The 22,920-nt window shown below is 48.6% G+C and overlaps 1 protein-coding gene and 1 long non-coding RNA gene across 2 annotated transcripts in view; both read right to left on the bottom strand.

The window, feature by feature from the left end:
• LOC142906399 (uncharacterized) overlaps nt 1-7,198 on the bottom strand; it is a 67,967-nt gene extending 60,769 nt beyond the window's left edge. Inside the window, exon 1 of the long non-coding RNA XR_012930220.1 lies at nt 6,208-7,198. This is a non-coding gene — a long non-coding RNA (uncharacterized LOC142906399). The remainder of the gene's footprint in view (nt 1-6,207) is intronic.
• Nucleotides 7,199-13,101: 5,903 nt separating this feature from the next.
• Nucleotides 13,102-22,920, bottom strand: part of LOC116956298 (uncharacterized) — a 170,081-nt gene continuing 160,262 nt past the window's right edge. The window contains exons 47-48 of the mRNA XM_076054022.1: nt 20,879-21,165; nt 13,102-19,887 (exon numbers count right to left, since the gene is read on the bottom strand). Coding sequence (XP_075910137.1) covers nt 19,627-19,887; nt 20,879-21,165 — 548 coding nt within the window. The 3' untranslated portion in view covers nt 13,102-19,626. The remainder of the gene's footprint in view (nt 19,888-20,878; nt 21,166-22,920) is intronic.

Here is a 22,920-nt window from a genome sequence, read left to right as displayed (position 1 = left end):
CCGTTGTGTGAGCATCTTCACGACATGCTGGTTTCACGTTCAGCACGGTTACAAGCCACTGTCTCTGTGTATAGTTGTCCTCATTTGAAGATTATTGTAGCCTGCGCAGGGAGGTTCCGTTGTACAAATGCTTGGCATGTGAATTAATTGCTGAAAAGTTGTCTTTGTCTATTCACGGTGTGTCAAAAGGTTGGTCATTTAAATTAATCGGGCACCTTATCAAAAGAGCATAGTTTCAAGAACCTCAACAAAGACACACACCACCCCATTAAAACCTTAATGCCGTAGACTTTTGGGACAAGTGCTGTTAGTGCGCACCTATGAAGGCCGGCATGGCACACGAGGAGGTGCGTGTCCAGCACGACGCCCGGGCCACCTTTGTCTCCCTAGTGGCAATGTATACGTATCTGAGGCTGAGTCGACCTAGGGAAGGCACAGGACCGGTTCAGACAATGATCACTGGGGTGTTGGGAGTGCACAGGAATCGAACTCGAAGTCGCCGAGTTCGTAGCGCAGCACGCTACCCGCTGCGCCACGGCTCGCCCACAAGAACCTCAACACGCACAGCAGTAATACATGCCACCCGTCGTATATGATTAATGCTGCTGAAAAACCAATGCTTTTAACATTGACGGTTCGCAGAGGGGACCGGCTGACGTGATCATTTGTGCAGCATTCCAGAGTTTGGGAGCAACGGCCGCGTGTAATTCATCGCGGTGCCAGGTGTGAGGTTTTGCAGACTGATGTTTGAGAGAGAAGATGATCCTTTGGCTAGAGCGCCCGATCAAAGCTGCAATCACTGTACAGCTTGAGTACCCTGGGTCCAGCCTGTACTACAACAGCAAATGTCGGTACCGGCTGACAATTAATTATCTGGTTCAAAGTCGCTTCTACGCGCATGCAGGGTTTGCACACACGCGTAAATTACATGATGTTACAGATGTACATGAGAAAGCAGGTGTACAAGCTACACGTGTATAGCTATACAAGGTCATGTTAGGGTTATGTACATGTGCTAACAGTGTGCAGGCCTCATGCAGACCACCAACTCGATTAAGCTCAGCTCTCGTGAGAGCTGAGCTTTTGTTAAAACACCTGATGATGCTGGTTGGTACATGCTGGCGGTGGTACATGCAATGCACACCTTTGCGTGTTGTAAAATAGATAACATGATCGCTGGGCAAGGCCACAGGGTGACCTGGACAGATGGAGTTTGGAAGTTGTGGTAATCAGATGAGGGAGACTGTTTATTTTGATGAAGCTGTGATGGAATGCACCGATGCCCAAGCTGGTTTACGTTCTCGCGAGTGCCCTGTGCTTCATACCGTAAACACCCAAGGGGCGTGATTGATGTACATTTTCCACCGTGTACGCCTATCTTGCTTTTCATAGCTCGTATGTAAATATTGATCCCCCAATGTGTGCGTCTGGGTGTGTACGCATGTGAGTGGTGGCACACTGGGGAGCGATACTGTAGTGGTTAGCGTGCTGCGCTATGAACCCGGCGACCGGGGTTCGATTCCCGCTCACGGCCAACACCGGCGATGAATATCTGAACCGGTCCTGGGCCTCCCCAAGGTCGACTCAGCCTCAAATGAGTACCTGGTGCGGTGTGTAACCATCGTCACAGAGGAGAGAAAGGTAGTCGGGTGTGGTGCTGGCCACCCACCCGTTCGTGTGCCGTGCCGGCCTTCATAGGTGCTCGCTAACGGCACTTGTCTCAACAGTCTGTGAAGAGTTATAGGCGGGATATGTTTTTGAGTGAGCAACAAAAACAATGACAATGATGTGTAGAGCTATGGGCCCCAGTTGGCTGTGTGAAATCACGAATGAAGAATGTGAAATGCAGGATTTTGAGGCCATTTGAAGGGAACAGTTTTGTTTCCTCCAGAGAAAGGTCACCCTTGGGTAAGATAGGCCATATAACATTAGGACTGCCAATTCCTGCCTTACCTCTCATATGGTCAGTCACCACACATTGGGATAGTCATAATAATTATTTACTCAGGTAAGTCTCACTGAGACACATTCTTAAGCAGCGGCCTGCATTGGGACGTTTGACCAATTCCACAAATGAGTCTTGGGTTTCAAGCTGTAGGAATCATACTATCGGAGGTGATACTCAGCACTACCATCTCCTTATCCACCCACCTACAACAGCCAACGAATCCAAGCACTAACAAGGCTCAACTCTGCTTACCTTCAAAATCCATGTTTAATCCAACAGCCTACTTGCCTTCCACACTAATATTTAGAAAAATAAGTTTAAAAAACGCCACTTTTTTCCCAAATTTTCTTGCTGTGGTTTTCACACCTGATGATGATTGCTTGTGTTGCAATCGAAACGTCGTGAGAATGTTATTGTTTTATTTTTTATTATTTCCCTTCTAAGTGACTTGACCGAAAGAACCAAGAATATGAATCCCTGCAGTCACGAAAGCTTTAAATCAAAATTCCACACTAATGTTTTAAAAACAGAATATCGTTAAAGCAGCAAATTCTGCTGGGTTCGACCTTCTGGCCTCATCAGCAGGGTGAGGCCTGTAAAACATATGCTGCTAAATTGACATGTCACTGACAGAAGAGTGCGTAATCTTCACGAGGAGACAAGCGTTGAAAGAATCCGGCTTCCTTCAAACTGGTTGAAGAAATTGAATTGACGGCCCTATTTAAGCATATATAGGCCCTGTTGGCTGTGTTACAAGTTACTCTGCCATCCCGACCACGCTGTACAAACAAACCCTAATATTTAAAAAGAGAAATGAGCCACTGGTAGCGTTGACCGATCCAGTAAAGGTTATTGCGCGTGAACAAAGACTCACTCGATAAGCCCAGCTCAAGCAGAAGTAGGTGACCCCGTCATAACCCCTTTGTGACAATTTTTCAGGATTCTTTACCAAACCAGCAGTTTCCTTAAATACACAATGTGAATAAACACATGCGACGATTGCCAGGTTATTTCGGCTTTTTTGTGTTTTAGTTTGTCCTTCACCCGCACCTCCAATTAGCGCATACGGTGCAAACAAAAAAGTTCAAAATACATACATAGCGGTGCAGAGGGGCATGACCAGGTATTAATAAAAATATACGCCGTTAACTCCAACCAGGCAAAATTAATTTCCGGCACAGTACTCGATTGGAATTTACACGGGAATAATATAATCGGCACTAACGTCATGAAATAGTCGTGAGACTAACAAGCCAGCGAGGGCTTCCTTAGGTTAACAAGTATGGTGATGATAAACATTCACCATGGATGACCTGGTGTGTAAATTAATACAGTAAAACATTGCTCAACTCCGCTTTATCGAATGCGTGTTTCGGCTTTACAGAGACTCCTCTACTTACGAACGAGTTAGTTCCCAGAGGTCTGTTCGCAAGTCGATTTATTCGTGAGTACAACTTTACTCCTGTCGATTCCAAACACTTTGTACGGCATTTACACTAAACATGGGGGATGGCTTCAAAAGTTGTATAATCTCCTGTAAATGCCACTGGTTCTTCACGTTCTGCAGATGTAGATGACGCCACCGCCATCTATTGCGCGGTGGTTAAATTTACGACTATCGGTCCGAACAGACAACTGGACATACGGACAGCTGTGGGGCCGTCCATAAATGACGTCACGCGATTTTGGACGATTTTTTACCCCCCCCCCTTCGTCACACGGCGTCACAAAAAGTCAGACCCCCCTCAAATATGACGTCACAAAGCTCTGCCCCCCCCCCCCCAAATAAAACCTAGCTCGTCTCACGAGCCAGGGTTCACAATCTTAGACAGGTCAACTCGGGTTACGCGCATCGAGGCCAGGGGCAAGCGTTGTCACAGCACTGCCTTTCGACGCGGGGATGAGAGTCCTTAGCAGCGTGCTATGTATTCCTTTAAATAGGCACATTGGACTTACAGTGAGGGAATATTTGATCCTCTGCTGATTTTGTACATTTGCCCACTGACAAAGAAATGATCAGTCTAAAATTTTAATGGTAGGTTTATTTGAACCGTGAGAGACGACAGAATAACAACAACAAAATCCAGAAAAACGCATGTCAAAAATGTTATAAATTGATTTGTATTTTAATGAGGGAAATAAGTATTTGACCCCCTCTCAATCAGAAAGATTTCTGGCTCCCAGGTGTCTTTTATACAGGTAAAGAGCTGAGATTAGGAGCACACTCTTAAAGGGAGTGCTCCTAATCTCAGCTTGTTACCTGTATAAAAGGCACCTGTCCACAGAAGCAATCAATCAATCAGATTCCAAACTCTCAATCCTGGCCAAGACCAATGATCTCTCCAAGGATGTCAGGGACAAGATTGTAGACCTACACAAAACTGGAATGGGAAACAAAACCATTGCCAAGCAGCTTGGTGAGAAGGTGACAACAGTTGGTGCGATTATTCGCAAATGGAAGAAACACAAAAGAACTGTCAATCTCCCTCGGCCTGGGGCTCCATGCAAGATCTCACCTCTTGGAGTTGCAATGATCATGAGAACGGTGAGGAATCAGCCCAGAACTACACGGGAGGATCTTGTCAATGATCTCAAGGCAGCTGGGACCATAGTCACCAAGAAAACAATTGGTAACACACTACGCCGTGAAGGACTGAAATCCTGAAGCGCCCGCAAGGTCCCCCTGCTCAAGAAAGCACATATACATGCCCGTCTGAAGTTTGCCAATGAACATCTGAATGATTCAGAGGGCAACTGGGTGAAAGTGTTGTGGTCAGATGAGACCAAAATGGAGCTCTTTGGCATCAACTCAACTCGCCGTGTTTGGAGGAGGAGGAATGCTGCCTATGACCCCAAGAACACCATCCTCCACCGTCAAACATGGAGGTGGAAACATTATGCTTTGGGGGTGTTTTTCTACTAAGGGGACAGGACAACTTCACAGCATCAAAGGGACAATGGACGGGGCCATGTACCGTCAAATCTTGGGTGAGAACCTCCTTCCCTCAGCCAGGGCATTGAAAATGGGTCGTGGATGGGTATTCCAGCATGACAACGACCCAAAACACACGGCCACGGCAACAAAGGAGTGGCTCAAGAAGAAGCACATTAAGGTCCTGGGGTGGCCTAGCCAGTCTCCAGACCTTAATCCCATAGAAAATCTGTGGAGGGAGCTGAAGGTTCGAGTTGCCAAACGTCAGCCTCGAAACCTCAATGACTTGGAGATCTGCAAAGAGAAGTGGGACAAAATCCCTCCTGAGATGTGTGCAAACCTGGTGGCCAACTACAAGAAACGTCTGACCTCTGTGATTGGCAACAAGGGTTTTGCCACCAAGTACTAAGTCATGTTTTGCAGAGGGGTCAAATACTTATTTCCCTCATTAAAATGCAAATCAATTTATAACATTTTTGACATGCGTTTTTTTGGATTTCCTTGTTATTATTCTGTCTCTCACTGTTCAAATAAACCTACCATTAAAATTATAGACTGATCATTTCTTTGTCAGTGGGCAAACGTACAAAATCAGCAGGGGATATAAATACTTTTTTCCCTCACTGTAAGTCCAATGTTCGTATTTAAAGGAGTACATAGCACGCTGCTAAAGACTCTCATCCCCGCGTCTAAAGGCAGTGCCGTGACAACGCTTGCCCCTGGCCTCGATGCGCGTAACCCGAGTTGACCTGTCTAAGATCGTGAACCCTGGCTCGTGAGACGAGTCGCAAAACCTCGGGCTGACGTTTTTGAACTCGATGCGTTTAATGAGCGCGGCCTTTCCTTCACCGCGACTGAGTTGGCTACCGATCCATCAAGAGGAATGAAAAAAAAACTGTAACATCGAAAAATAGCCGTCGTTAGCTAATTGAATATTTAACTCTCTCATTAAATTCCCGGCGACAGCACCACTGCATCAAGCAGTAGCCAATGCCCAAGCAGACACGAGACATACTTCACAACGATGACCGAGCAAGCGTTACAACAAAGGCTTTTTTTTTAATCGCAAGGCACGCCTTTATCATCCTGGCTCCAGGGAGTGTTGGGGACGTGGCATCGATAAGAGAGAGATTACTCAAGAATCACTCACAACACCTCTCGGCCCCTGTAACCAGACGAATCGTTCCAAAAAGGCTCACGCCCGAGCTAGGCCTCAAATCGCGGCAAGCACAACACGCGCCACGTGCTTCGAGGCGGCCACATCACGCGGCATTCGCGATGCGCCGCCCGACAATCAGACGCGCGCGAGATGAAGCGAAGTACTCACAATTGTCGCAAACTTGGCCGGATCACCACTCCATTGGGGAGGTTAAAACGTGCGGACAGCCACTTTCAAATCGATGGCTCCCCCGCCTCTGGGGGTCTTTGGTCACGTGTGTGTGAGGGGGGGGCGGCGGCTTGGTCACGTGTGTGGGGCCTTTGGTGACGTGTGGAGTTCTTTGGTCACGTGTGTGGAGGCCCTTGGGCACGTCGCGAGGGCCTTTGGTGACGTGTGGAGGTCCTTGGTCACGTGTGTGAAGGCCCTTGGTCACGTCGCGAAGGGCCTTTGGTGACGTGTGGAGGTCCTTGGTCACGTGTGTGGGCTTTTGGTCACGTGTGGAGGCCCTTGGTCACGTGGAGGCTTGGTGATCACATGACCAAGGGCCCCTCAATCTCGGCTGTACTAAATGGGGAGCGGTGGCGCAGCGGTTAGCGCGTCGCGCGCCACGAACTTGGCGTGCCCCCCAAGTTCGATTTCCCGCTCACGGCCACCAGCACCGGTGGCGATTATCTGAAACCGGTCCTGGGCCTCCCCTAATGCGGACTCAGCCTCAAATGAGTACCCGGTGCGGTACGGTGTGTAGTAAACATCGCCACTGGGGAGACAAAGGCGGCCGGGCGTGGTGTTGGCCACCAACCCCCTCGTACCGTGCCGGCCTTCATAGGTGCTACTCATGCCTGTCAACCCATTATCAGGGCCCTACCTTACTACAGACCAATTCAGACAGTATTGATCACCCGTGCCCCTTATAAATCTCAACGTTCATCCTACAAAGTCCCATCACAAGGGAGACACAAATAGACATTTTATTTTGCCCGTATTGAAACGGCTGTACGCCGTACGGACCTGAAAACTCAATTTCCCTGTACAAGAATACGGGGTAAACCGTATGGGTTGACAGGTATGGCTATTCGCTAACAGCACTTGCCCCAACATTACGTTCAGGCTATACGGGGGGACTTTGCCTTTGGTTTTGTAACTGCTCAAGGGTCATGTTGACCAGGTCTCCCATCCAGGTGATCATCTCCACTCGGAGTGGCAAATGGCATGCATAATGGACAGGCCCAGTGGTGCATTCAGAATCTTTAGAATATTTTTTTTTATGTATGCTGGATGAAATCTATGACCGATGAAGCTCTTTTTCAACAGATGTCTAGTATCCGTCGGAAGGTGTGAATGAATCGACGAGTTAATCAGCACGTGTGTGTTGACTATAAAAATGATTGGAATCGTACAGAAATGACATTTATAACACAGATCAGTGGGAAAATCTCAATATTTATTTCATTGATTATTCTTTCTTTTTTACTTTTCGTAACAGCTACTTTCATTTGAGTATGACAGGTGAGGCTCTGCGTCCCCTGCCTCCCCTGAACGAACGTCCCTGGTGTTATAATGTAACACATACTCAATCTAGCAGCCCACTCTCTGGAGGACACGAGTTACACGCACGCCTGGATGGCGAATCTGTAACGTTCAAGTGGAGCGTGTGAGTGTCGTGGTGTGGGTAGTGGGGTGAAATTGAAAATTAAAGAGTGAACACACACACTAAATAGTGTGTGTGTACACACACTATTTAGTGAGAGCGACTCGGCATTCTTTCAGAACATTAGTTCAACAAAGAATGGAGGGAGTGATAACTCTCGGACTCAGGAACGCAGCCCTATTTTTCCAATGAGGTCGATTATTTGTCGAACGCGGTTTTCGGCCAACACGGCATTTTCCAGGAACGTAACCAGGGGCGGAGCCAGGGGGGGTGACAGGGTAGACAATTGTCACCCCCGAAAAAAAATAAAAAATCTGAAACATTCTGCGTATAAGTGTACGACACTCGGTCTGGTGGACTCCGTGCAACTGCGTTGTCAGAGTGTGTCGCCAACCGATGGCGTGGGGTATAGCCGATTTCTCATTCAATCATTCTTGAAATTAAAATTTGTTGAATGTCACCCCGGGCTGAAGATCCTGCCTCCGCCCCTGAACGTAACCCTCACGACAAGGTCTGTATTTTCAAAAAGTAAAACAACACGGAATTCCCAAGGTGTCCGCTTGTCTCGTGCATTCAGAGCCGTCGCTGCTGCTGAGATCCGGGAATTCAAATCGAGGCTTCTCAAGAGCGGCGGGTTGATGATGATGGCCTCGGTGACCAAGTGACTCCACAACGCCGCGGTTCAACACAAAAAGACAAATCGCCCAGCTATAGACCCAGTGCGTTCACATCGAGAGAGATAGAGAACGTGGTCTCAGGGGCCGTTCATAAATGACGTCACGCACCTGGGGGGGGGGGCAGACATTTGTGACGATGTGTGACGACGGGGGGGGGGGGTGAGAAATGTGACGTCACATCCAAATGCGCAACTTTAAATAAATATAAACAGATTCTACTTAATTAAATAGACTTCTTCGTAAATGTTTTCTCCTACAATATCAGAGTGCAGCGCCACATTAAATACGCACTACAATGACAATAGTTTAACGCGATTTGAAGCATATTCTTGGTTCTTTCGGTAAAGTCACGAAGGGAAACAATAAAATAAAAAAAAGAAACAATATTTTTTTAATTATTCTATTGTTTCCCTTCTATGTGACTTTACCGAAAGAACCAAGAATATGAATCCCTGCAGTCACGAAAGCTTTAAATCAAGATTTGAAGCACGTTTTATTTTTTTTGGAGGGGGGGGGGAAGGCAGAGCTTTGTGACGTCAAATATAGACAACACGTTCTACTTAATTACATTTACTTTTTAATAAATGTTTTCTCCTACAACATCAGAGTGCAGCGCCACATTAAATACGCACTACAATAACAATAGTTTAAAGCGATTTGAAGCATGTTTTATTTTTGGGGGGAGGGCAGAGCGTTGTGACGTCATATTTGAGGGGGGGGGGTCTGACTTTTTGTGACGCCGTGTGACTAGGGGCGGGGGGGGGGGTCAAAAATCGTCCAAAATCGCGTGACGTCATTTATGGACAGCCCCTCGGAGATCTGGGTTTCATACGAGGCACAGAGAGACAGAGATAAAGAGAGAGAGACCGCTCAGCCACACGCCACACCGTGATGATCCAGCACTGTGTTTTATTGTTCACCACAGCCGAGACGGTAAACGGCGCGTAGCAGCTCACGATTCAAACGTCCCTTGCTTCCCAGTAACAATCTGGCGGCGGGGTTTGGGTTCGCAAAGCGTTTGGAAGATGCGCGCCGTCGTTTCGAACGCTCGATAAAAAAAGTCAAACGGGCCGACGCATGCTGGCGTGATGAACCCAACCCATTCCAACTAAAGCAACGCAACACACAAAACCGCACCGCGTGGTACACACACACACACGCACCGCGTGGTACACACACACACGCACCGCGTGGTACACACACACGCACGGTACACACACACGCACGGCGTGGTACACACACACACGCACCGCGTGGTACACACACGAGTGGTACATACACACGCAACGCGTGGTACACACACACGCAATGTGTGGTACACACACGCACGCACGCGTGGTACACACACGCACGCGTGGTACACAAACACACGCAATGTGTGGTACACACACGCACGCACGCGTGGTACACACACGCACGCGTGGTACACACACACACGCAATGTGTGGTACACACACGCACGCGTGGTACACACACACACGCAATGTGTGGTACACACACGCACGCACGCGTGGCACACACGCAACGCGTGGTACACACACACGCAATGTGTGGTACACACGCACGCACGCGTGGTACGCACGCACGCGTGGTACACACACACACGCAATGTGTGGTACACACACGCACGCACGCGTGGTACACGCACGCACGAGTGGTACACACACGCACGCGTGGTACACACACACGCAATGTGTGTCACACACAACGCGTGACACACACACGCGTGGTACACACACACCACGCGTGACACACACACGCACGCGTCGTACACATACACGCAATGTGTGGTACACACACACGCAATGTGTGACACACACACAACGCGTGGTACACACACACACAACGCGTGGTACACACACACGCACGCACGAGTGGTACAGACACACCACGCGTGACACACACACACGCAATGTGTGGTACACACACGCGTAATACACACGCACGCACGCGTGGTATACACACACACGCGTGGTACACACACCACGCGTGACACACACACGCGTGGTACACACGTACGCGTGGTACACACACACCACGCGTGACACACGCAACGCGTATATACCTTGGGGCTATACGATATTAGCTAATGTAAAAAAAGACATTTTTAAAGCACGGTGTGTTATGAGGTTAAATGCTCTAACCACAAGTTGTCTACTTTTAAACGAATTTATTTAGGCATTTGCAATAGGGTAACATTTGCAGAATTAAATCGAAAGACCGTTTCGCTAAATATCCTTTGTGTGTGTGTGAAATGCTCATAATAAGCAGGGAGACATTCGCTAAGATTACTACGGTTGCAACTATTACCGTGACAATTTTGTTAGTGATACTCTGTCGGAAACAATGCATACAGCTTGACAACAGGGCCATGTGCAATCGAGAAAACAATATTAATAACACTTTTTAATTGGAAGCAAAAAAATGGCTCACAATGTGCCACCAAGTAATGGCCCAAGTACTTAACTGCATTCTGTCCAAAGTGGAACCGAAACTCAATCATGTGGCACTAACACTGTGTCAGGTGTCAGTAGCTGCGCGTGTCTTCGTGTCAAGCTATGCAACACTGTCTGGAAGATGCCTGGCCCGTCACGCCACATTTGTGCCCTCGCTACGCTTGCGAAATGTGGAAACCCCCCTTTTTAGACACAGACTGCAAAGGGGGCTTTGAAACACGAGAGCCGGTTAGCCTCCTATTATCGAGATTAGGGTGGGCGTATTGAGGCTCTTCACAAACCAGAACGATCTGAACAAAGTCTCATCACTGGGCTCCTCTGACAGGCGAGGCTGCTTTGGATGTGTCACGTAGCTCACCTGCCTAGCCACCACGTTCCTGAGCAGCCTTTGAGTATATTTGAACCAGTCATGGGTCCTCCCCACGGTCGACGCAGCCTTAAATGAGTGCCTGTTGCGGTGTGTAACACATAACCAGCACTGGGGAGACAAAGGCGGCCAGGCGTGGTGTTGTGGCCAACACCATCCCCTCTTGCGCTGCGAGTGCCTTAATAGGTGCTCGCTAACAGCCCCAACAGTCATAGGGCTAAATGATGTGTTGTTTGTGGGTGCAGTAGCGTAGTGGTCAATTAACTAGATAGGCCTACATTCCTGTGCACGGTCCACAACGCCCGTGGCAAATGGCATAAGAATAGATTTCGATCGAGGAGTCGATGCATCCTTAGATACGTACTTGACTTCAAATCCACGTGTCCGAACACCGATTCCGTGGATAAAATCTGACACGGTGCCAATGATACCAAACACAAATAAAACGTTTCCTTGCTGATCTCTTATTCGGGTATCACGGGCAGTACGTGCAAGAGTCGGAACACGGGGCACTTACAGCCTGGGGCCACGATATCAAATAGAGGGGTTACATCGCTTCCAGGTGACCAGTCCGACTCTTCAAACCAGTCCTCCTCCCTCCCCGCCCGTGCGAGCGTAAGGCGCGGGCCCAATGACACCGCTGATCGCGAAGGCCGAAACGGTTTGTGGTATCAGCTCAACTAACTGCGCCTGATAGTGGTGACAGCGCACGGAGGAGAGTGGGTTTGGCGAGGTGGCTGCCCGGCTCAGGAGGTCGGAGACACTGAACCGACATGTCTGAGATTCCCCGGGTTGGATGCGGGGTTCAGCCACCCGTGATTAAACCGGGTTTCAAAGTGCTGGGAGTTGATGGTCTCAGCCTGGTTACCAACGGCAATACAAATCATATTAATTGTAGTCTTTAATTGAATTTTGGTTAAATGATAGATTTGAGAATAACACATTTTTTTATGTGACTGTCATGCAAACGAACAGGGCATGTGGAATAATGCTCCCCCTAAGTGTGACAAAGAGGTTACTCGCAGGAGATCTCAGAAGTGGTTCTTGAACGTCAACTTCCGCAGGCCGTTCTCAAGCAACTGGCGAGAGCGCACGCGTGTGCGCGTGCGTGACGTGCATCTGCGTGCCGCTTGCCAAACTTCCAGAGGCCCATCGCACGGGTGGGCAGTGGGGCATCTGGCACCACGCGGATGCTTCGTCGGGGCTCTCTCTGCTGCTGCTGCTTTCAGGGATGAGCGCATTCCTGGAAACGCGAGCTCATAATGTGGACGAGGCAAACGCGATGAAGTGTCCTGGAGGCTGCGGCTGCTGCGCGACTGCCGAACGAGTGCAATTGGTGAAGTTTGTGAACAATTTGGTTTCGCGTATTTATTTAGCCATGCCACAGTTCACCCCACGCCCAGCAATTTGATTGTCACGGTTTCAGGGGTTGTGATTTTGATTGTCACGGTTTCAGGGGTTGTGATTTTGATGATAATGGTTTCAGGGGTTGTGAGCTTGATGGTAATGGTTTCAGGGGTTGTGATTTTGATTGTCACGGTTTCAGGGGTTATCATTTTGATTGTCACGGTTTCAGGAGTTGTGATTTTGATTGTCATGGTTACAGGGGTTATCATTTTGATTGAACGGTTTCAGGAGTTGTGATTTTGATGGTAATGATTTTAGTTGTGATTTTGATTGTCATGGTTTCAGGAGTTGTGATTTTGATTATCATGGTTTGAGGGGTTGTGATTTTGATTCAGTAATACATTTTTTGTGAAGCTTTTTGGAACATTTTTTCAACTAATTTGTACAATTTTACATTTTTTCTTTTTCAATTTGCCTAAAAACGTGGCATTAGCGTTCCATTTACAGATCATTCGCATAAACCATAAACGTATCGAGGACTACACGCAAAATTGAATGCACATATCGTGACGAGCATAAGAATCAATTTAATTCATGATGCGACGCTCCATGAAACACGCACGCCTAATACTTTTACAGCAAGAAAAACACAATTACATCGTGGCACGGAGGGATATGTGGCAACTAAGCCCTATGCCAGACCATCTGCCTAATACGTAATTGGACACAACTGGAAATTCTAACCAAATTTGGAAAACACAGTGGCAAGGAAGCCTTAATTGATCGAATTAGACGTGGAGCGTGCTTCTGCAGAGCCGCATACTGTATAGTTCGCATCACATTGTGTGCATAATTTGACACCTCTACTCAATGCCCAAATTGGGACAAGATTCTGAAATTCCCTGGCCATCGGCCATGAGGTCACTTCTCATTTATTCCAGCAACTTGAGTAAAAAGTTAATCTGACTGGAGCTCTGGATTAAAAATGTATTTAAGTTTAATCATAAATTCCATGGATGCCCAATTTCTCAATTGCCTCATTCAGCCACGTGGACGCACTCTGCGATCAAGAAGTTGGCCGAAGGATCGCCCAAGGATAGGAAATAACGAGATCTGAGTTTTAGCCACCGATGTAAAAAAATGTCTCAAATTTACCTCGATGATTGCACAAAAAACAATGATGGCGAGATGTGAATTACCTGGTCTGGCATACAGGAGGTCGTGGGTTCGATCGTGACCCTGACGCCTGCTGTATATTTGCAGTTTGCATGTTTTCCCTGTGTCGAGTGGATTTTTCTCCGGGTCCTCTGCTTTTCCCCTCCACGTTTAGAAACACGCGTTTAGAGTATTTGGCAGCTATACATTTCCACGTGATAAGCCACTTCGTTGAGCTATCATTTGTGGCCAGGACGATTAGGAAAAAGAGCTACATAGCTCAGTGGGCCTTACCTCGTAAAATACAAATAGTTGAGTTTTTTAAAATTTATTCAGCTTGGTAAATATTCCAAAAAGAAAAAAACACTTTTATTTGGATATAGCCCTATGGTAGCAACTGCCAGAACATACCTAAGTCAGTTCACCGGGCCATGATTCAAGTATCACCTCTGGTAGTTTTCAAAGTAACCCAGCGTCCTGGGACCTCTTTAGCTTCCTCGGAGGCGCATGCTCAACAGCTGATAGAATGTTCCCTTACAGGGGTATGGCCACTGATGAAGTATAACGCGGCGATTGGAAATGCCAGTGCAGGCTGTTAAACACATCGGGGCCACTGGCAGCCGAGGTTAAAAGTGGTAGCACAATGCCCGAGAGCTGGCAAAAGAACGACTTGGCACTCGCAAAACGCAATCGCGATGAACTGCATACAACATGGCTTTACATATTTCATCCGATAGGCATATAATAAACTTACATTTTGATAATACCGCTTCAGCGAGCTTTATATAAACAAAACATGAAAAATAAAGGGTACTTGATATTCGCTGGCAAGCTTAATTATTATGCAGCAGTTTAAGCCAACAGGCCTGCCGGGAGAGAATTCAGGCAGTGACGGAGGGAGGATTTCACCCTCATCAGAAGTCATCACCTTAAATCGCTACGCGCTGCTCACCCTGGCATTTTTTTGCTAGGGTGAGGGATGATAACTTGCCGTTGAGCCCCAATGAGAGTGAAACGTATCGAGACCCGCCAACCTAGAGCGAACTGCACGATACTCTTACTGTCCGATGTACTATTATCGTCCACAAGCGACGTGGCATACTTTTGCCATCGTCGCTTACGACGATGGGCTACCAAGCAGAAGATAAAATATCATCAAAATAAAAAAATAAAGCATCTCCGTACAGTCTCAAGCGGCCACACAACCCTATCTGCGAAGAGCACGTCACTGAACATTTTAGATAAACTTGCCAGCGAGTCAAACGTCTTACCCTTTGCAATTTCAAAAATATATGTCTTCTAAAGAGTAAAATTACACACGGAATGCGGCGTACGATTTACAAGACACGTGTAACACTGATTCATACAAAGCCTGTGGGCTGCTGCTGCGGTGTTGCGGAGTCACCAGTTGGCTTTGTAAATGTACTTTTTGTTATCTGATAATCTTACCGAATAAAAGTTGTTTTGAAATTCTAAAGAGTGGATTAAAAAGATATATAGCCCTTCCAAAAAAAACAAGTATTTTACTCACAAACAGGATAACATTGTCTACATTCATCGACACTTTGCCGAATTAAAGCGTTCAGGTTACAGTGAATGAGATTTGAGTTGAAATAAGCTACATGTGATGGATTACATCCAATCACAGCTCGGATCATCTCTCTGCTATGTCACCTATTATATTTACAGGGACTCCTCTACTTACGAACGAGTTAGGTTCCAGAGGTCTGTTCATAAGGCAATTTGTTCGAAGTCCAATTTTAGTCCTGTCGCTTGCAAACATGTTGTACGGCATGCACACTAAACACGGGGAATGGCTTTGAAAGCTGTATAATCTCCTTGTAGATGTAGACGCCACTGATTCTTCATGTTCTGCAGATATTGATGCGAGCACCGCCATCTATTGCACGGCGATTGAACTTACGACTGGCAACTGGACACACGGACAGGTTTGCTCGTATCTCTTGAAAGTTCGTAAGTCGAATGTTCGTACATAGAGGAATGCCTGTATATATAGAGAGATTTTTGGGCAGATATTGACGATCGTGTTGACTTTTTGTTATTGGCTGCTATATTGGCTGAGCGAACGACGGGGTGGCTGGCTGCCTGCTCTCACTCGTGAGCGCTGTCCACATTATGTCAAATATAGTTTTTTTGCAAGTAACATTTATTTTTCTTCTCCAGGACAAAGAGTCAGCATTGAGCAGAGTAGCGCTAAGAGCGGGGTTAGCGTTAAGAGAGGTCTGCCTGTACTCAGTGGCGCGTAACTTTAGAAATATATATAATGGTATACAGAGTTTAAATGAGCACGGCCGAATATGTATACAGCACAATTGAATTGAAATACTCTATGTTTTATAAAGCACCTGAATAACCTGGCTATATTGCCACATAACCCGGGCTTGAACTCGGCATTCATTACGACAGTGCGCCTGCCTGTAGTTATGCAGGTACAGGGGGAAGCATGGCCATGGGTCTGCCACTCTCTCCAGAGCATTTTCGCGTTTTCAATTCTGTTTGTTGGAGTTTGCTTCGTGTATATATTGCCTACGTGGCAATTATATTCTTGGTTCTTTCGGTAAAGTCACATAGAAGGGAAACAATAAAATAATAAAAATATAAAACAATACAATTCTCACGACGTTTCGACTGCAACACAAGCAATCATCATCAGGTGTGAAAACCACAGCAAGAAAATTTGAAAAAAGTGGCGGTTTTTTAACGTTAGCACCACGGAGAGCGATTTGGCAGTTATTCAGATGGACGAGTCCATCTATATTCTTGGTTATTTCGGTAAAGTCACGTAGAAGGGAAACAATAAAATAATAAAAATATAAAACAATACAATTCTCACGACGTTTCGACTGCAACACAAGCAATCATCATCAGGTGTGAAAATCGGATGATTGCAGGTGTGAAAACCTGATGATGATTGCTTGTGTTGCAGTCGAAACATCGTGAGAATTGTATTGTTTTATAATTGTATTATTTTATTGTTTCCCTTCTACGTGACTTTACCGAAAGAACCAAGAATATGAATCCCTGCAGTCACGAAAGCTTTACATCAAAATTTGCGTGGCAATTGTTTCAGCACGTTGCATGCGGACTGCAATCTCTTCCTTAGTCAATTAAAAAGAAAGCATTTGGTGATGCTGCTGCTGCTGCGATGGCAGTGGTGAACAAGCACAATAACAAAAATAAACTCACCACGTTCGTCAAGAACACTTCACAAGCACACACAGATTCGTGGTGCGAATAGAGGGGCCATCACCAAAAACGCCGTCTCTTATTCTCAAGGCCACAGTCTCATTGACGACCGTGCTGAGTTTTTGTTATCTCAATTAACCCCAGCACGGGGGGCAATGCTATAAATAATAAATAACGGTAATTTTATGACTATTATTATGCTTGTTTACCCAGGAAAGCCTCACCGAGTCTCATCGATTGTTTGTTGTTGCAGTAGGTAGGTGACCATTGCATAGCGTAATCGCCAACTGAGTTTTTTTGGCGGGTACTATTTCATATTTGGCAAATGTGGACCGCGATATCGGCAAGCAAACTGCCCGGTGTCTATAACGACGACGACGATCTCTCGCACCTCCCTGCTCTTTGGCTGAGTGCGATTATCATCCTCGGTGTGGCCATCACAGGGACTCTGCTGTCAAGCTGTAGGCGTTGATCGTCGCTCTTCATGGCTTTGGCTCAGGGCGCCCTGACGCTGCTGCTGTGGCTGCACGAAGGCCGGAGTTCAAACTGCGCGGGGTTATCGCGGTTGTGCCGCCGTACAGCTCTCGGATGTATTTTTAGGGTTGTACCGAGTGTTGTCTGAGGTTTCGCTTCACACGCTTCTTCAGGAAGCTCCCAGCACGTGGGGCGAAACGTCGGACATCGTGACGCGCAACACAAGGCCATACCGCACCGAATACACATCGGGGAGCTGTAACGCCTGCGCCCATTTTTATGCCTCCATAACATTCTTGAACTATTGGCATGATTGTCACTATCAGTGGCTCAATGCAGCGATCGCTAACACATGTCTCAGTGCACGCATTTCTACACGTGTACACACGCATGCCTACACGTGTACACACGCATGTATACGCGTGTACACACGCATGAGTGTCTGAGCATGCATGTAGCCGGGCGGTGGTGGCTACGCACGTGGCTTGTAATCCAGCACCGGTGGAAGCAGCGAGAGTATTTGGCTACTAGAATTTCCCGCGTGATAAACCACTTCGTTGAGCTATCATTTGTCGCTTCTAAAAATGAGCTACATAGCTCAGTGGGCCTCACCTGATAAAATAAAAAGTTTAGTTTTAAATATAATCTGTCCCTTCTTTGGTCCCTTGCGCACAAGGGGGGTTTCTCCAGATGCTCCAGTTTCCTCCAATATGTATGGACACTCGCTGATTGGCTGGAAACATCTCAATATATAGAGCACTGTAGAGCGTGGGCTATTGTTGGTACCAGCTCACTGCTTGGGCTGTTGCCTTCCCACTCGGTTCATCAGCGAATGTGGGATGCAATTCGAATGAACGACCACGCTGTATATAAAACTAAACATAACATTTTCGTAATTATGATGCATGCGTGTGTACGCGTGCTCATGCGTATGCCTATACACGTGCGTATTCATTCGTAGGTGTGTGCGTGAGCACGTGGGCACGCGCGTGTCGCGACATCGTGGCCTGCGGCTAAGCTCGGCCCCAGGCGAGTCTCCCCGCCAACAAACAAAACAACAACAAAAGCAACAACAAAAGCAACAACCGTAACGGCCACGTCCGGATGACGACGACGACGATGACAACAGTGGTGACTGGAGTGGTAACGCTGGGTTTGCATCCAGAGCCATCCCACATCCTCCTCGGCGTTGGGGAGACAACTCCGGCTGGTGTCCACGCACGTCGGCTTGCGGTAGCGGACGAACTGACGCCTCTAGGATTTGGGGGACGAGCGGGCGGACACAAAGCTGCCCGTACGGTGGCGGCGGGCGGCGTTGGCGCTTCCACCGGTACCCACACGGCCGTGCGTGTGCCGTGAGCTCGCCACTCCCCCAGCGCCGTGCATCGTGAAGCGGGCAGCAGCCAGCGGCAACTGGGAACGATCGCTCGGAACGTTGTCGAGGCTCAACCTCCAAACGGAGTGGCTCATGTACCATGGCACCTCCTGGGCCTCATCGATGGCATCAACACCCCCCATCCAACCCCCCTTCCCTCCCGCCCCACCCCCCTTTTGCGACAGACAGCGTCCTACAGCCGCCACATTTTGGTCAGCCTGGCACACAGCACACTCTTTACCTGCTTTGCAGTCCAAACGAGCTCAACGACAAGACGATGTAACATAATTTAGGAGATTCTGCCGAGACAAGGTTTAAGCCCTGTAGCGTCATTGGGGTGCGTGGGGGGACTGAGAGGGTGTGGAGGGGTGGCGTGGTGGGGCCGGGGGGCTGAGCAACCCCAAGCTGGAGGCTCAGCCCCCTCCCCCCCTTCTATATTCTTAGTCAAGTCAAAAAAATGTCCGTAAAATATTTAGCACCAGTAGCGTTTTTTCCTTCAAACTTATCCCCGGTTTGGCGAAATCCCATAACCATGAACAGCCCCTACCCTATCCACACACGGGCGGCGGGGTGAGACAGCCCCAGGTAGAATGCACGGCAGACGAAAGCCGATCCTATCGTGACTCCCTCTGGCTCACGTTTGCTTAACATCGACGGTGCCGTGCCCCCCCCCCCGACCTCTCTAGTTTTTACATTGACCCCCCCCCCCCAAACCCAGCCACCACTGCCGCGAATCCTCCGGCAGCGGCGGAGGCGACCGAGCCGCGTGCGACGAACGAGAGAGAGAGACGGCGTGGGGGGGGGGGGGAACCGGCGGCCCGGCGAGTCTGCCCGTACGCGTGGGTGGCCGGCGGGCGGGCAGGCGGATGGCGTCGTCCCGGCTAGAGGTTCTTCATGCACACCTGGCAGCGGCTGACGCGGGTGCGCGGCTGCCCGGCCTTGAGCGTCTCCGGGCGCGGCGCGTCGGCGAACTGCTGGGCCTCCTCCACGGCCGTGAGCCAGAAGCTGTACTTGTTGGCGAAGAAGTGGCAGGTGCCGCGGGCTCCGTTGCACTCGATGAAGGGAGTGGCGCGGAAGTCCTCGAGGCACGAGCCGGGAGACGCCAGCGACTGCCCGCCGCCCTCCGCGCCCGCGGCCGTGTGCTGTTGGAGGGGGGCGGTGGGGGTACGTGTGGGCAAAGAGGGAGACGGATTTGAGCAGAGGCAGGCACGAATGGACACGCGTGGACGATTTTGCAGACGATCGAGGGCAGGCCCGGGCCACAAGAAAACCCGCCGATGTAATTAAATGCAAAAAAATGCAGCAAACGTCAAGAACGGTTAAAGATGGGTTACTCGAAACCGGCAATCCGAGGCAGGCGCCGTATTGGTCAAGCAGGACGAAAGATTCGTGTTACAATGGAAGGGCAGCAGAAATGTATTGAATACTCACGCAGAGTGGCGTCTGCTGTGGCAGACAGTGTGCACATTCAATCGCAAACCAGACGTTCTGTATTCGGCCACCATACCGCAGGTAAATTCCCTCCCAACAGTCTCGTTTCCCAAGTCCCTTTAACCTTTGCTCAATTCGAGAAGCTCCAAGCGATTAAAACCCAGAGAAAGCAACGTGAGCAGAGGAAGACAGCGGGAGAGGAGGCAGCAGAAATACCGACATCAAAGAGTTCGGAGGCTGCTGCCGGCCAGCAGCAACGAAGGGAAGGGAGGAATGGGAGAGTGTGGGGTAAGACTTTTGCCCTGCAGTGGGAAGTTACAGGCCGACACCAACAACAAGAGCATTACAGAATCAGAAAATGTATTTATAATGGAGGAATCCGATGAGCTCTAAAGCTCTTTCTCAGAGATGTCCAGTAGGGGTGGGTAACGGCGTTACAACAAATTCAACCGTGCTGTTAAGTTTCTGGCCACTGGGCATTTTGTATCTTTGGGCCTGTCCACAGCAACCGTTACACAAACGAACAAACATCAACGACGACTAAAAAGCCGCACTACGGCTCGCGCCCGTAAACACGCAACGTCGGGCCAACTTTGACGTCGGTCCAACGTCCACTGACGTTGGTGCCCCAAACCTTCCACGTTCACCGGGAACCTCTGCGAGCCCCCCAATTCCCACCGCCACCGCCCGCCTCTCTCTCACCATGAGGAAGGAGTATCCGATCCAGAGGCTGCGGTATCCCACGGGGCACGGCGGGATGCTCACGTCCTGGCTATGCACGGCGATGGCCTGCGCCGGAGCCTCGCACACCGCGCAGCGGCTGACGTACGGCCGGATGTCGTCGTCGGCCACGGGCATCATTGGGATGGGCGCCGTCGTGGAGAGCCAGTAGGACTTGTCGTTGCGCGACGCGTAGTTGCACACCTCGTTGATGTTGCAGTAGACGAAGGGCATGGTGCTGAAGCGCGGCAGGCAGGAGCCGGCCAGCCCTGGTGTGGGGGGGGGGGGTTGCGGTGGCGGGGTCACGCGAAACGTTGGGTCTCGTTGGTAGTTAGGGTTTCGACTGTGCGGCGCATGGAACGTAACGTGGAATTGCGCGGTACATCTCGAGGTGTTCCGTACAGCGCAAGGCTTTCTCAAACTTTGTTGGGGCCCGCGGACCGCTCAGCCGATGCAAACATTTCCGTGGACCACCACCGAGCCCCCCAACCCCTGAGCCCTGGTGACAAAACGCAATCGCTTCTCTCTCTAAATGCCAGCAATACAACATGATTCATATTACCAGAAAATCATGTATATTTATTTTACGCAGCTATAAGGTTTTGATGGGGGGGGGGGATTTTATCTTAGGGTTTAGGTAGTTTAATCAGGGTAGTTTACCTAACTTAATTTAGTTTAATTAAATATAATTTGTCAAATATGAATTAATGTCTAAAACAAAAAGGGTAGACGTCATTATTTCTGGATCAACCTGCAGTCCCGCAGACCACCTGAAGGACCATCACGGACCACTGGTGGTCAAAGGACCACACTTTGAGAACCACTGTTCTAGTGTATCACACTGGGACGTCACGTGGCACGGTGGACCTCCATTTGGTGGAAGGTCGCTCATTCTCCTCCGCTGCCCCCCAAGGCTCTGGAACTCTCTTGCCCCAGCCATCAGCGCTTCCGGTTCCCCGCCCTCCCCCTCCCCACCCACAGTTTCTGCCTGTGACTGACTGCCTCTATCTCTGGAGAATAAATATTCCCACTGTGTTCGCGAAGCATCTTGAGGCGCGGTCGAAACCGACGGACAGCGATGGGAACCGGAATCACCACCGCGCAGCGTGGTTCACTATCCGCCAGGCTCAACAATCGACAATGAGTCATTCGCACGTGCGGCCACGTGGGGAACGTGGGCACTCCCTACACAAAGACAGAGATCCCCCGTATAAACTCACAGACTGTTGGAGCAAGTGCTGTTAGTGAGCACCTATGAATTCTAGCACAGCGCAAAACGGGGTGGTGTGATACGCACCATGCCTGGGCTACCTTTCTCTCGCCAAGTACTGTTTTTTACGCACCCCACGAGATACGAATTTTAAATTGAATGGACGTTTTCAGTTTCAGTTTATTTATTTTGGTATAGCCCTGTGAGCCATTCGGCTCTTGAATCGGGTGCAACCACAACAAACAAAAAAACTAAAACACGAACAAGAAAAACATCTTAAAGTGACTATGTGACTGTGCAAACAGAAAATCCATGAAAAAAAACAGCAAAATATTCCTGAAAAAAGCACCGTACACCAACGCTGTGTGCAAAAAAATCCCAGTGGGATGTAAGTCCAACAACAACAACCACAAGAAAACTTAGATTAAGGCCGTCAGTCTCCGTACTACAACAAAACAAACATGTGCAAACCAAAAACTTTTCGAAATCAACAAAAAATAAAGCCATAATTGCAACGTAACAGTGATCACAGGGACTGTGACCGAATTTTTACATTAAACTACATAAATAACATGTAACACCAAATCCTAGAGCAATAGCTGGCTGCTTGAGTTACTCCACAACAACAGAAGCATCAGTCGGAGAATCAAATTTTTCAATGCACCTTTAAGATCAGCACGCTAAATCAAAATACAGATAATACTTTGCAGCGTCATCCGGAGTGAAACATTTTATTTTATTTTACGCCAATGAATAGCAGTGGCAGCTAGGGGTGGACAACTCCTCTAGAGCAGTTTTGAGAGAAGATCTCATT

Source organism: Petromyzon marinus, chromosome 64 (assembly GCF_048934315.1).
Source record: "Petromyzon marinus isolate PM22_M1 ecotype Great Lakes invasive population chromosome 64, UKy_Petmar_22M1.pri1.0, whole genome shotgun sequence".
Lineage (NCBI taxonomy): Eukaryota > Metazoa > Chordata > Hyperoartia > Petromyzontiformes > Petromyzontidae > Petromyzon > Petromyzon marinus.
This window is presented reverse-complemented; position numbering and strand designations above follow the sequence as displayed.